Raw genomic sequence first — 13,080 nt, 5'->3', positions numbered from 1 at the left:
GTATTTATTCTCTGAAAAGAGTGGCTCCCCACATTACGACTTATTCAAGCTCTCACAGCTCTGATTATACTATGAATGATAGGATGTGGATGGCCATGCTCTAGCAAGAACCATGGTCTTCTACAGTTTAATTACTAACAGGACATACCATTTACCTGGCTGTGTCCTAAAAATAACTGTGCAACTGGTATAAAAGCTTTGGTGTCTTTCCCCCCCCCCCCCCCCCCCCCACAAGTTGTGCCTGCACACTTGAATATTTTTTATTAAAATTTGGTTCTGCACAATTTTCACCACTTACTAGTTTCCACATAAAACTGTGGAAAGATAAGCATGTCTTGTTTTACATATAAAATTGTTTTACACTGGTAATTCCTTTTGTTTCATTCATGGATACTCCAAACTATACATCAACACAGCAGAAATTGCCTTGAAAGCGTTTGCATTTGTTAAAAACATTCTCTATCCATTATGCTTCAGGAACATACAGTAAGGATGCAAACATGGCAAATTTCTTAAGGTCTGGTAACAGATTTTGCTAGCTTTTGTGTGGATATAATTATAATGAGATATATGCACAGCACAGTAATTGAATGGTGTAGAAGAACTGATGGCTTGATTTCAGTAATAGTAACTTAAAGCCACTATACAGTAGAATAAGCCACTAAGCCTAACATAGAAAAGGCTTCTGAAACAAACAAACAATATCCACAGCTGGAGCAAAGTCAAGAGATCTCCTCTCCTAATGAAAAGTTAAGACAGGTACCAGCAGATTATGTACAGTACTTTATTTTACACTTAGAATAAAGTAAACAGATGGGTAAAACTGACATCACCTTTCTTCTATTATTGAGCAGCATTTTATGGCTACTCACTGGATTCGTTTCCAGTAAAACCTAAATCCAATAGAATTTAGGCCCTATTAATTCAATGTGATGAAAAAATAGAATAATTTCTGATTCATTGGCTTGTAATGTGCACAGCTCCTTGTAGCTAAGGACAGCCATACAAGGAGATTAAATATTTTAGACCAGATCCTTTGGTGCAGTGCAACCACTTTGTGCCACTCCACTAACAGATTCTCTTTGTAAAGCCAGTATATCCAGCCCCTCTGGGATTGGCCCAGTGCAAGGAGAAGCATCCAGTTGCACTGGGTTGACAGAGAGGCTCCTACATGTAGAGTGCAGCCAGAGGAAAGAGGGTGTGACTGAGGTGCTCTTAAACTGCACGCTCCTCAGCTATTTAGTCCCTTGAGGCTGTTAGCACCTGTCATTAATTAGAGCAGCCTGAGGGCTTCTCCAATTTACACAAGGGGCCAATCCTGTAAAAAGCAATCTTAGCTCTGGCGGAGTGCAAAGGTGAGCTTTACATCATCTTCTCAATCTTTCCCAAACACACACTTGTGCTGTGTGCGCCTTGCTCATATGCAAGGATCTGACCTGTTCACTTACCATGTTCAAACATGCCTGAGTCAGCAATCTGCCTTTAAAAAAGAGCAAAGAAAGAAACTGAACTATTTTCTCCAAAGTGTTGCATAGCAAGTATTTTTTCCTCATAGTAGCTAATCCAGTGTTCAGAACTGGCCATCATTTAAATCCATGAATTCAGTTCTTTAAGAACTATCTACCTCTGCTACAGCTTTACAATATTGATTTTGTGACTTTTTTTCAATTATAGTATGCAGTGTACAGTATATATTCATCAGTGCAACCTGAGAATGATTTATTCAAGAAGCGTGTAGGTTTTTGGCCCCTTGCCTTGAAACTGTAGTCCTAGCTGCTGCCTGTAGAAGAACATACTGAGCTACACATGTTTAAATTGGAATTCTCAGATTCGGCTTCTGTCTCGGCTTCATCTGTAGTTTCAGGAGGAGAAATAGATTCATTCATTTGATCTTGACTCCTCTTCAACCTGTGCAGAACATACGAGTAACAGGTTACATGCTTTCTCTATACTTAAAATTTTTGTAGAAACGATTGAAAAAACTGAAATGGAAAATGAGTCCTAAGGTGCCCCTACCATCCACATGTACTAACTTATCACCAGGGTTCTCAGTTTAGGGGTCATAGTGAGGCATCAGGGGGGTCACAACCACCTTGTAGTTCTCGGAAAGCTAAAGGGGCCCTGGATAGATTCTTCCTAAATGGGAGGGAAATCCCAGATTTGGAAAAGTTTGACAACCAATGTCTTAGCCATTGCAGTGAATTCTCTCTTATGTGCTAAGTATCATATGTAACATATGAAACAAATGCATGAACAAATGTAATACATGAAACACACACCTGAGTGTTTCTTCCATATTTGAGATCCGCCCAACCCATATCCTAACATTTTCATAAATTTTTGTATAAGCTCCTGTGTTTTAAAGTCTTTTTGACTATAGGGTACCATAACCCAAACAGCTGCAGATGTATTCTTATATTTTAAACACAATGGCATATGCAGTGCTGTACATGTCGTAAGGGGATATCTAGTAACCTACTGTGATGAGCTTACTCAGGAGCATGGTTTGTTTCCTAGCTTGGAAGGAATTGCCTCCTATCATATTGTTTTAATTTAATAGCAAAAATGTCATAAATATCTTCAAGCAACAGGGGAAAGCAGATATTTTGATTGCAGTGCTTTCATTCACCCATTGTGGAGCATGGAGGGCATTTTACCATATTTCTTTCATTTGCCATATCATCGTCAAAAATGCAGTGGATGGGTGGGTATTATGGGTGTATTCAAGACTCAAAATCATAATTATTTTAAAATCCACAAGATTCTGTAACATATTTGATTTAACTACAGAGTTTAATAAATATTGAGGCTTTTGGAGTTGTTCTTCAGTTCCATATTTTAATTAAGCTTAAAAAAAAAATAGGGCCTGGGACTGCTCCATTGAAGTCAACAATGCAGAACTGGGCCATTGCTTTGATTCTCATATTTATGGCCGCCAACAATCGGTTTTTGTTAATCCAAATTCTGCTAAGTAAAAAGAAGCCCCCTTTCCTTCTGAAAACATACCCCCTCACTCACTTCTCTCTGTTAAAAATGACAAAGTCTTGCTGGATTGCTTCGAGGCATTCCTGGAGATAGTCATTTTCCTGTTTTTTGAAAAAAGAAAAACATCACGTGCATGAGAAGTCAATATAGAAAACGACAGACTGTATATGTGACTATTGCTGTGTCTAGATGCACATGAATATAATCTAATCAGGTAGTATGTCTTTCAGCCTAAATTGATGATGGAAAAAGAAGACCTTCATTTCTTTCACATTTTTAAATCACTGTGTTCTGTTTTCAGTTCTGGTGCAATAATTTCCCTACAACATAAATAACATGTTAATACACACAATCCTTTACTACATGAATAATCAGTTTATAAATGGTGAAATTCACCCTGGTGCAGAGAGCAAGCATAAGGCCTATATCTACTCATTCACTTAAATCTTCAAAACAGGTCTTATGCAGGATTTAAGTGGTATATAGACCTTTAACTAGCCCTATTTCCAGGGGTGAATTTCACCCATATTGACTATCATCCTGAAGGATCCCAGAGTGTCTTAAGAGCTACATTTAAATAGCACCATCAAGGAGATTGGCAGGACATATAGAGGCTGGAGAAAAATGTAGCAGTGCCTTTAACTCACTTGTCAGTGAGTGCCTCCGCAAGTTATTGTTAAGTTTGCTTATTCTGGTTTTTGGCTTCCTGAATTATTCTTCTAATCTTTTATAGGAACCTTCATTGATTGTAATGTTAACTAGTGCTGAAGGAGGAAATGATCTACTGCTGTTAATAGACTCAGCCCACAAGTCAGGGAGAAATCTAACAGATACTTCCTGCTGTTTATAAGATAACTGGTATTCTTAAAAAAAATATGTTTATTATGTTTTTATTTTTATTTTGGAGATAATTTTAATGTTCATGTAATTGAGATGCAAGAAGCACTGTCCTGAGTCCAGAAATAAGTGCTTAGGTGTTGTGAATGCTTCCTCACCTAGATCTACCCATACACATCAGTTATAGCCTGCAACACGCCTTACAAATACTAGACTTTCCCTGAGATGAAGCTACGTACTATGCCAAATGATGTCATTGTTATTTTATGGGAACATGTCCATAATGGAGAAGATTGAGACTCCTGTATTCATTTTACTAGTGACCTGAGTCTAGCCTGAACCCTGGCTCCCATGATGATAAACATTTATATAACCTAGTTTCTAAAAGAATGGGTGTTTCCTAAATATTTATTTTCATTGGCTGCAATAGTTTTGTTGTTAGTAAGAAAAAAATCATAGCACAATCTCATTGGATATTCGTGGGAATTCATGGGAGACACATAGGATCTGCTTTTTTTACTTGATTGTTTCCAAAGCCTCCTGCTACCTCTCAAAGGAAGGACACTGTAAGGCCTACCAAGGGTCATCATGAACACTCAGGAGGGATCTACATGAAAAGAGTGATTCCCATGCATTCCTGGGAATATCTTAAATCAGGATTGCACAGGATACCCTAGGGTTCTGGTTAGTAGCGTTGCAAAACTCAGTTGAGACTAGCTCTTGAGAATTGAACATGCAGTATTTGAAAGACACTGTGAGAAGCCAGCCTGGTAATACTGCAGAATTTTATTATTCTTTCAAGTGGAGGACTCAAAGCTTTGAATCATTAATATTTGTGTCATCCATATTTCTAAATTGCCACACATCTCATTTTACTAATAATTTGGTTCTCCTTTCACTAATATGAGAGTCAATTAGTAGTAAATCTATAGAATTCAAAGGAGTTACACAGGTGTAACCCAGTGTGACAGAAGACACAGGATCTAACTGTTTAAATGATACCGCATCTGATCTGAAAAATCTTTCTTCCCTATCTACATCGTGGATCTCCTGATGTTTATAGTTTCTTGATCAATGTGCATGGATCCCCCACTCATGTCACTTTAGGGATAACAGAAAAATGTGGAAGAGATCTGCCATGAAGATGGAAGAGGAGAATTTAGTTCTCGGGCAGAGTCAGTCTGACTGTCCACTTGGCTGAACATTTTTATTATAACACGTATGAATGAAAATCCACCATGCAAAGTAACTGCTTTTATAACAACCAGATTTCAACACATCAGCTTTTTGTCCCCTGTACTGTTTTAGCTATTCAAGGACGGACTTACTGACTGTGAGCTGTCCTTGCTGTTGTCCCTAGACTTGTTTTTTGCAAGTCTTTTCTTCTTTTTATGCAAGGGTCTTGACTCCAGGATCATTTCTTCTAGCTCAAAGGTGGGATCGCAATGCAGACGGCCTTTCTGTTAGAATGGTACAAAGGTACTGACTGAAGGCTTAGTTCTGTGATTTATGAGAATATGTTTCAGCTAATACATTTAGGAGTTATTTCAGCCATAGAAATCCTTTTTCTTATTAAGTAAACAGTGATCATTGTTCAATAAGGGGAAACTGATTAAGTCATCACTTTTGCTTACATTAGGAACAAAGCCTGGCTCCACCTTCTTCTCACAGACATCATCCCAGATGACATTTGATAAGTAAGCTGAAGTTTGAACGTCAGTGAGGCCGGAAAATCGATGCTCAGGGTTCACCGTCAATAGCTGAAATGACAAGCACTGCAGTAAGGCATGGTCTGGCCTGAGAAAGAGCAGGCATACAGAATCATTCTGTCTTTAATCATGCTCTTATAATTAACTAAGCAAGAAAAAACCCTTTGTCGGAAATGACATATAACTTATTATCTGCACACACACACACACACAAAAAAACCCAAGCCCCCCCCCCCCATGTTAAAAGAAAAATTATTAAGGTTGCAAACTCAAGCACTCAAATGTTAGAAATACCATAATTAATGATGCCTGGGTTAGTTGATGGGAAAATTCCTCATTTGGGGCCAGAAGGAGGAAACATTTGATTATTAGTCCTGATCTCTTGTTGCCTGGTAAGATCAGGAAGCGCTGTGTAGCTAACATGCTCAGCCTATGCTGGGAAAGAAATGCCCCACGTTATTCAGCAATTCCTCAGCCAGCTGATTAAGGGCTAGTCTACACTGGCAACATTAAAGCGGTGCCGCGGCACCGCTTTAACGTGGCTTGTGTAGTCGCGGCAGAGCGCTGGGCAGAAACTTGCTGAGCTCGGGGGGGGGTGTTTTTTCACACCCCTGAGTGAGAAAGTTGCAGTGCTGTAAAGTGCCAGTGTAGACAAGCCCTAAGGAAAAGCGATACTGGGCTCCGAAGAGTTTCTTGTGCAGTTCTCCTCAGCTGGACAATGTTTTAGAGCAAGAAAACTAGTGGGATTCTTGCAGGCATGGGCAACTTCCTGGTTTGGGGGTGATGACTGATAACTTTTGGATAGGGTGACCAAATGTCCCGATTTTATAGGGACAGTCCTGATTTTTGGGTCTTTTCTTATATAGACTCCTATTAACCCCCACTCCCATCCCAACTTTTCACATTTGCTGTCTGGTCACCCTACTTTTGGATTATAGATATTTATTATTATTTCCATATATAATGTTCTCTTTAAAAGCATGAAGAAAAGGAGTACTTCTGATGAAGTGAGCTGTAGCTCACGAAAGCTCATGCTCAAATAAATTGGTTAGTCTCTAAGGTGCCACAAGTACTCCTTTTCTTTTTGCGAATACAGACTAACACGGCTGTTCCTCTGAAACCTTTAAAAGCATGCATTCTCTGAGTTAACCCAGTAGATGGCGTATGTGATCTTGCTGAGTAATTTTTATTGCAATAATAACTAACAACTCTGCTTCTTACTAAAATAAAATCCAATTATGTAAATTGTCCACCCAACTTTAACTTATATTGGAGTCACTTATTTGCTGTCAGTGAAGTGTTTATCTCTTTTATACTCTCTTGATCAGCCACTTTTCTGAATCCTTTAATAAACAGAATCCAGGAAACCAACATCAGCTTCAAATCAACAGACTTTCTTAGATATAACAATAAAATGAAAGTGACAAAGCACCCATTTCCCCAGAAAAAAGCAAACAAACACATTTCTAATTACAAGACAAATCAGAATCAGATTCACTGACTGCAGAATTGGAGAAAGGAAAAAAAGCATTATCACAGTAGGATATCCAAACACCTATGTATTTTATGCTGCAATTAGTCTATGGTGAAAGGTAGTTATTTCAATAGCCAGCTATGAATTTCAGAGTATTGGAGGTAATACATTTCCATACAGGCAGTTATGTTAACACTACAGTATCTTAACCTGAGCAAGTATATATGATTATATCACTTAAACCAATCAAGTAACACACCTCACTTGCTAACTAACAAAAGAGAAGATGAAGATAAAGCAGCAAATGACTACTCAAATTATATTTTGGAGCAATTAAATTGTGCTAACCATTGTATAAAGTCATAAAGTGTAGTCCCTCTTCAATGCCTGGAAACTTGTTAATATCTTGAAGCAGAACAGAAGACTATTTTCTAATTAGTCCTGTACATATTGTAGCCAGTATGGAATTTGTGACCACACAATTGAAATTGTACTAAGAAAAACAGTATTTACCTTTCTCAATAAAGCAACAATTTCTTTTGACCATACTGATGAATACTGCACACTTACAGTACTAAACAGCTGAATTAAAGACTCTACTGGGTTACTGGAATGGATGTCGTAGGGTCTCTGAGGAAAATAAAATGGAAATATGAAAAAAATACAGTTCTTCCCTTTGAAGATTATTAAGAAAAATATCTGAAAACACTATCATATAAGACAATAGAGGACACCAGACCCATCCACGAAGAAGTTCATAAGCCATCACTCCTAAAGACCACCAATCAACTTCAAAGGAGTAGCCTGTCCCACCATTCAGAAAAGAGTGAAAAATTTCTGGAGCTAAATAAAAACAGAAAAGAAAACAATTTCTTCACTCTGGCTGTAGTATGTGTTTACATCCTGCTGCAGATTTGGAGTAAACATCAGTTTGTGGATACAATAATTACTTTTATTTAGTGCCACAGGTGGGACCTTACAAGACAAACAAGAAACATTCTGTCCCAAACAGCTTACTGCCTAAGAGCTTAGTCATGCAAGGTGCTGAGTGCCCTCAGTTCCCACCCAGGTCAGTGGGAACTGCACCTCCCAGGAACAGGTCCTAAATTAATGCAGGAACAATAGGAACTGATGTCGACATTGGGAGGTGGATGAGAGCAAACATAAGAGGGTCATGAGGTGTTTTAGGGAAAATAATTCACACGTCTTGAGAGATAGACTGCTTGATTAATTAACTTTTCTGAATAACTAAATTGCTTGCATTAATGTGTTAAATTAGTTCAATTACTTTGTGTTAGACACAAATTATAAAATGGTATGCTGTAAGTACCCTTTCAAATTGTAGAGACAATTATTAGATAATATTTCTTACCCATATATGGTTTGGTTCCAGCTAGCGCAGTTGCTCTTTCACCATCTCTGATTATTGTTGCAATATTAAAATCTGTTAGGTGTGCATGACCTTAGAAATAAAGACAAATTTTTAAAGAGGTATTAATAAAATAGTCATAAATGGAACATTGTGTAACCTAGACACCCATTAAATTATTCAGAAAACATTTGATGCTTGTTTACCAAAGGAGCAGGCAATGTGCCACCTGGCTCTTATTAAATGATCATAATAGATCCTGAAGGTATTCTTAAGGTCCCAGTCTTTTCAGATGGAAAAAAAATAGTTATTTTTCTGCCTTTATTAAATGCCAAACTTGAAGTGCTGTTCTGTAGTCATTAAAAATGTCCAATTTATTCCAGCTCATACAGATCAGAGCTAAAATGAGTTACATATGGGCAAATGGATATACTGCTTTCTGCCCACACAGCAATGAATGCATAGTTATCAACTGTAACTTACAGTGGCTTTTCAAAGGACAAGAAGATGCCTTTTTGATTACCACAGTACATAAATTAACTCCACGTAAGGCAGCCATTACAATTACACATGCATTCATAAACACCTGTTGTACATTATGTCTGCAATGAACTACCCCTTTCTAAAATGGCTTTAATGCTTGTGTGGAATGTTGGTTTGACAGAAAAGAATCAAAGATGATTGTGAGGGAAAAGACTCTTTGGATCTAAAGGCCTATTTCCTTGCCATTATAGGATTCTGAACCAGAAACATTCACAAAATAAATAAATTTAAAAATTGGCAAATTTGCTGAGGTTTTGTTTTGTTTGCCAATTTTTCATCATTTTCTGCAACCCAGTCATTTTCCAAAATGTAAAGTCAAAATTAAAAGAAAGGAACTGATTCCTGGTTAGAAAGCAAGAGGACAAGAGAAACAATAGTCAAATAAATTCAATTTTTCAAATAGATAACATTTTTCACTTTGTTGTTGTTTTGAGGAAGCGTGGTCCAGTAGTTAGGGTGAGAGCTTGGACATCAGGAGATCCATGTTCAACTCCCTGTTGCCGCAGATTTCCCATGTGGTTCTGAACAAGTGACCTCCAATAGGCATCTAGTGGGATTTTCAGAAGTGCCACAAGTACTCCTTTTCTTTAGGCATCTAACTGCCATTGATTTCTGATTCTTTAGGTGCCTAAATACCATTAAAAATCCATCCCATAGTCTCCCTATGCCTCAATTCCTCATCAGTAAAATGAAGATGAGTACTTCTCTTTCTCACAAGGCTGTGGTGAGAATAAATACATTAAAGATTGTGAGGCCTTCAGATACTACAGTGATGGTATCATGTAAGTACCTTAGGCTATGTCTACACTTGCAGAGTTTTTGCACTGCAAGTTTCACTGGTGATAGGGAACCAGTGAAAGTAATACCCTGTTTTGTGTATTCACTTCATTCCTCAGCTGTCAGAGAGTGTTTACATTAGTAGTACTTCCACGGGGATGAGAGCAGCGCTCTAGGGCAGCTATCCCACAGTGCAGCTCTCTCCAGTTTGACGATGGGTCTTTTGGGAAGTGTGTGTGTGTGTGGAGGGGGGTGATCGCGGGGCATCCTGGATCCCTGCACAGCCTCCTCTCCCCAAACACTGATCAGCTCCAGCAGCTCAGCATTGCTCCGTGGAGCAGTCATTGTCACCTGGCCAGATAAGTGAGCACTTGCCAAGAAAACAGGAAGGGGAGTTTCAAAGTTCCTGGGGCTTTACAGGGGGAGGGGTGGACGTCTGTTTACCTGGCAACAGAGCAGCAGAGCTGCTGGCCAGAGTGGTCACCTGGGCACTGTGGGATATCCTGCGGAGGTTAAAAGCTCTGTAAACAGGAAGAATGTGTCTTCACTTGCACATCACTGCAAAAGCATCACCGGTAAGAGCTGTATGCCTCTCGTGGAGGTGGTTTTCTTTTTGTGGTGAAACTTCTCAGTTTCACTGCAAAAAGTAATTGGCAAGTGTAGATGCTCCCATGGTTTTTGTGCAGAAAAGGGACTTTTTCCGCTTTAAATGACAAGCGTAGACATGCCCTTAGATAGAAGTGACTGAACAATTTCAAAAATGTTAAAAATGTTTTCAATTAGGTCTAGTACTGAGAAGAGTCATGGTCACAAAATGGAAAGAGATGGAAAAGGCCTCCTGGATCATCAAGCCCATTTTCCTGCAAAAGCAGGATTGTTCCTGGGAGTATGTATTTATTATTCTATGCCATCTGATTTTGATACCAGACTAAAAGGACATTTCAGAACAAAGGGAAGCCCGATAGAAATAGCAGCAAAAGTAGGAAGAGAAAAATAGAATTGTGGAGACCTCCTTCAGAGCATAATTTCTTGTTTGCAGTTTCTTTTAGAGCCAGAGTACCCATTCTTTTGGGACAGCTGTGCCAAGTTATCAGACTACAACATACCTATATCAGCTAGGGTCTGATTTCTCTCATTCGGGTACTCATGATGCATTGTGAGACTGAGGTGTGGAGCAATCCAAGCTCCAGTTTGAGCTGTGTACAAGTGAACATGAGGCAGGCAATGATGGTACACCAATGTTCAGCACAGACTGGGATGGGGCAGGGGGAAGCCTAATGTGTCAGGAACAAACACTTAATAAGCTTAAATACTAATATCAGTACCTTGGGAACCACTAGCCTAGATCCTCTCACATTTTTGTTCACATAGTTATAACAACTTTCCAGATCCTATATAAATAGTGAAGACAATAGGGAAATGCTAGAATTCTGTATTAAGACATTTGCCGTAGCAACATCTTAAATAAAAAGTCAAAAGGTGCTTCTTGGAATGTTGTTGGATGAAAGCAAGGTGGCCATTAAAATTTCCAAATATCCAATCTTGGAGTAACATGGAGAACTTTCTGTGTAGACATTAGGCATGGGCAAACCAGTTCAGATAAAATCAGAAGTAACTTCTCCAAACTCTCACTTAAAACTTCAACTGAGACCCTAAAAGATACAAATAAAGTTTGAATATTTTCTTCCTATCTCTGCTTTTCCTGTTTCTGGCCAGGACTAGAAACAGGAATTCCAAAATAACAGCAAGAAAAAATACTTTTGATAGAAGAGCTCATGAAAATACATATTCTTGTTAGATCTGCAGCCCAGTTTTGTACAGCTAACTAGTATAGATAGATTGGATAACGCTCAGATAAGCACTCAAAAGTCTGGATATTTATCTGACCAGAGCATGGGCCTCTAAGCTTTTTGAGGTTCCCTATCACGAGCAGAATGTTTCTCTTATATCATTGTGGAATTACTGCACACATACCACATATTTAGGCTGATGTTTGGGGCCACTTTCAAGAGTTGGTCTATGGGTGTATCAAAGTGAGCACTGTACTTGCCACAGAGTCGCTAATCCTGACTGGGATGCCCATTGCTGGATTGCCCAGGTGGTAGAAGAGACAGTAACCCCCCAGCTAGCAGCTCTTACTGCAAATAAAGAGCTTGCAGCATGCATGTTTTATGATCTCCAAAGTTTATAATATGCTCACTGTGTAGGAGCCACAAGTCCAAAGATTCTAACATGCACGTAGGAACCTGGTTGTTCCCCAGCCGCTGTGGCAGTTTTGTCTTTTCCCCATTATAGGGGATGGGCATCCCAGTTTGGACTTGGGGCTCCCAGGCAATGGGAATAAATCTCTCGTCTTCCGGTTGGAGAAAAACAGCTCTCTCAGGCAGAGCTGGCTCTTTTTTTTTTTTTCTTTCTTTACTGCATGAACCCATGTATAAACCAACATGGCTTAAGTATAAACTGGCTTATCCATGAGTATGTATAGCAAGTCTTCCAAACAGCTTGTGGTCAGGGTAAGCTGGCAGTACCATATCCCTGCCATTTCTTCCTCCTTTATGCGAGGCTGTTCTGATAGCTATATGAATTATGCATATGAGACCAATGCTGCCTGATCTGAAAAGAGATGAAGACAGAGGGATATGTGGACAAATTGTCAAACAGTTGCTTATACATCATCAAAAGCTCACTGGTTTGTTTGCATTCAAGTGTCTTCTCCAGAGCAAAAACATATTTTTAATGAAGGAAGATGCAGCACTCTCTCTTAAGTCCTTGAGAAAGATTTCAGAACAGCAAGAAAAGAGACGTCACTACAGTTCAGTATAGCACTGAAGGAGGAGATTTGGGTTGTAGTGAACTCCAATATTCCTTAATTCCTTAACTCTGATCATGCTTCCAGTATAGCCAAGTCTGCTCTTTAAAAGAAGCTGGCTACATGGCAATTCCATTTTTCATACTATTAAGGTGGCTGTTCATAGATTACTTGTGTAACAGACGCATCACAATAAAACTACTTTAAGTGGAGCATATAAAATCTGTGGTCAGTTCATCTACTCTGTCAAGGCTAACAAAAAAGAAATCCAACATGAGTTGCAGCAGGTCAACCAATTATTCCAAATCTTGCCTGGGGGATAGTTACTTTCAAGCCAAGCTAGAAATCTAGTCCAAAGCAAACCACGCTCTCTCTCTCTCTCTCTCCTGTAAGGCTATTTTCTGCCCTGTATCTGCATGTGGCTCCCCAGCTGACATCTTTGGATGTTTCATGTCTGAATCAAGGGCAGAATATCCCATTTTCTCCTCCTGTTTTTGCCTCTCATCTCATTCTTTCTATTTTATGCTCACTAGTTTTTCAGTGCTCTGCGATCTGCACCAGCTCTGGTAAGTTTTCA

The 13,080-nt window shown here is 39.0% G+C and overlaps 1 protein-coding gene across 2 annotated transcripts in view; it reads right to left on the bottom strand.

Moving 5' to 3' along the window:
- Nucleotides 1-221: 221 nt before the first annotated feature.
- STK32C (serine/threonine kinase 32C) overlaps nucleotides 222-13,080 on the bottom strand; it is a 250,025-nt gene continuing 237,166 nt past the window's right edge. For both annotated transcript variants that reach the window (XM_048856983.2, XM_048856982.2), the window contains exons 6-12: nucleotides 8,378-8,467; nucleotides 7,745-7,848; nucleotides 7,519-7,635; nucleotides 5,457-5,582; nucleotides 5,151-5,282; nucleotides 3,019-3,086; nucleotides 222-1,908 (exon numbers count right to left, since the gene is read on the bottom strand). In XM_048856983.2, coding sequence (XP_048712940.1) covers nucleotides 1,770-1,908; nucleotides 3,019-3,086; nucleotides 5,151-5,282; nucleotides 5,457-5,582; nucleotides 7,519-7,635; nucleotides 7,745-7,848; nucleotides 8,378-8,467 — 776 coding nt within the window. In that variant the 3' untranslated portion in view covers nucleotides 222-1,769. The remainder of the gene's footprint in view (nucleotides 1,909-3,018; nucleotides 3,087-5,150; nucleotides 5,283-5,456; nucleotides 5,583-7,518; nucleotides 7,636-7,744; nucleotides 7,849-8,377; nucleotides 8,468-13,080) is intronic.

The sequence above is a fragment of the Caretta caretta genome, chromosome 7 (assembly GCF_965140235.1).
Source record: "Caretta caretta isolate rCarCar2 chromosome 7, rCarCar1.hap1, whole genome shotgun sequence".
In the NCBI taxonomy this organism is placed as follows: domain Eukaryota; kingdom Metazoa; phylum Chordata; order Testudines; family Cheloniidae; genus Caretta; species Caretta caretta.
The sequence above is the reverse complement of the archived record's forward strand: the minus strand, read 5'-3'. Positions and strand labels throughout refer to the sequence as shown.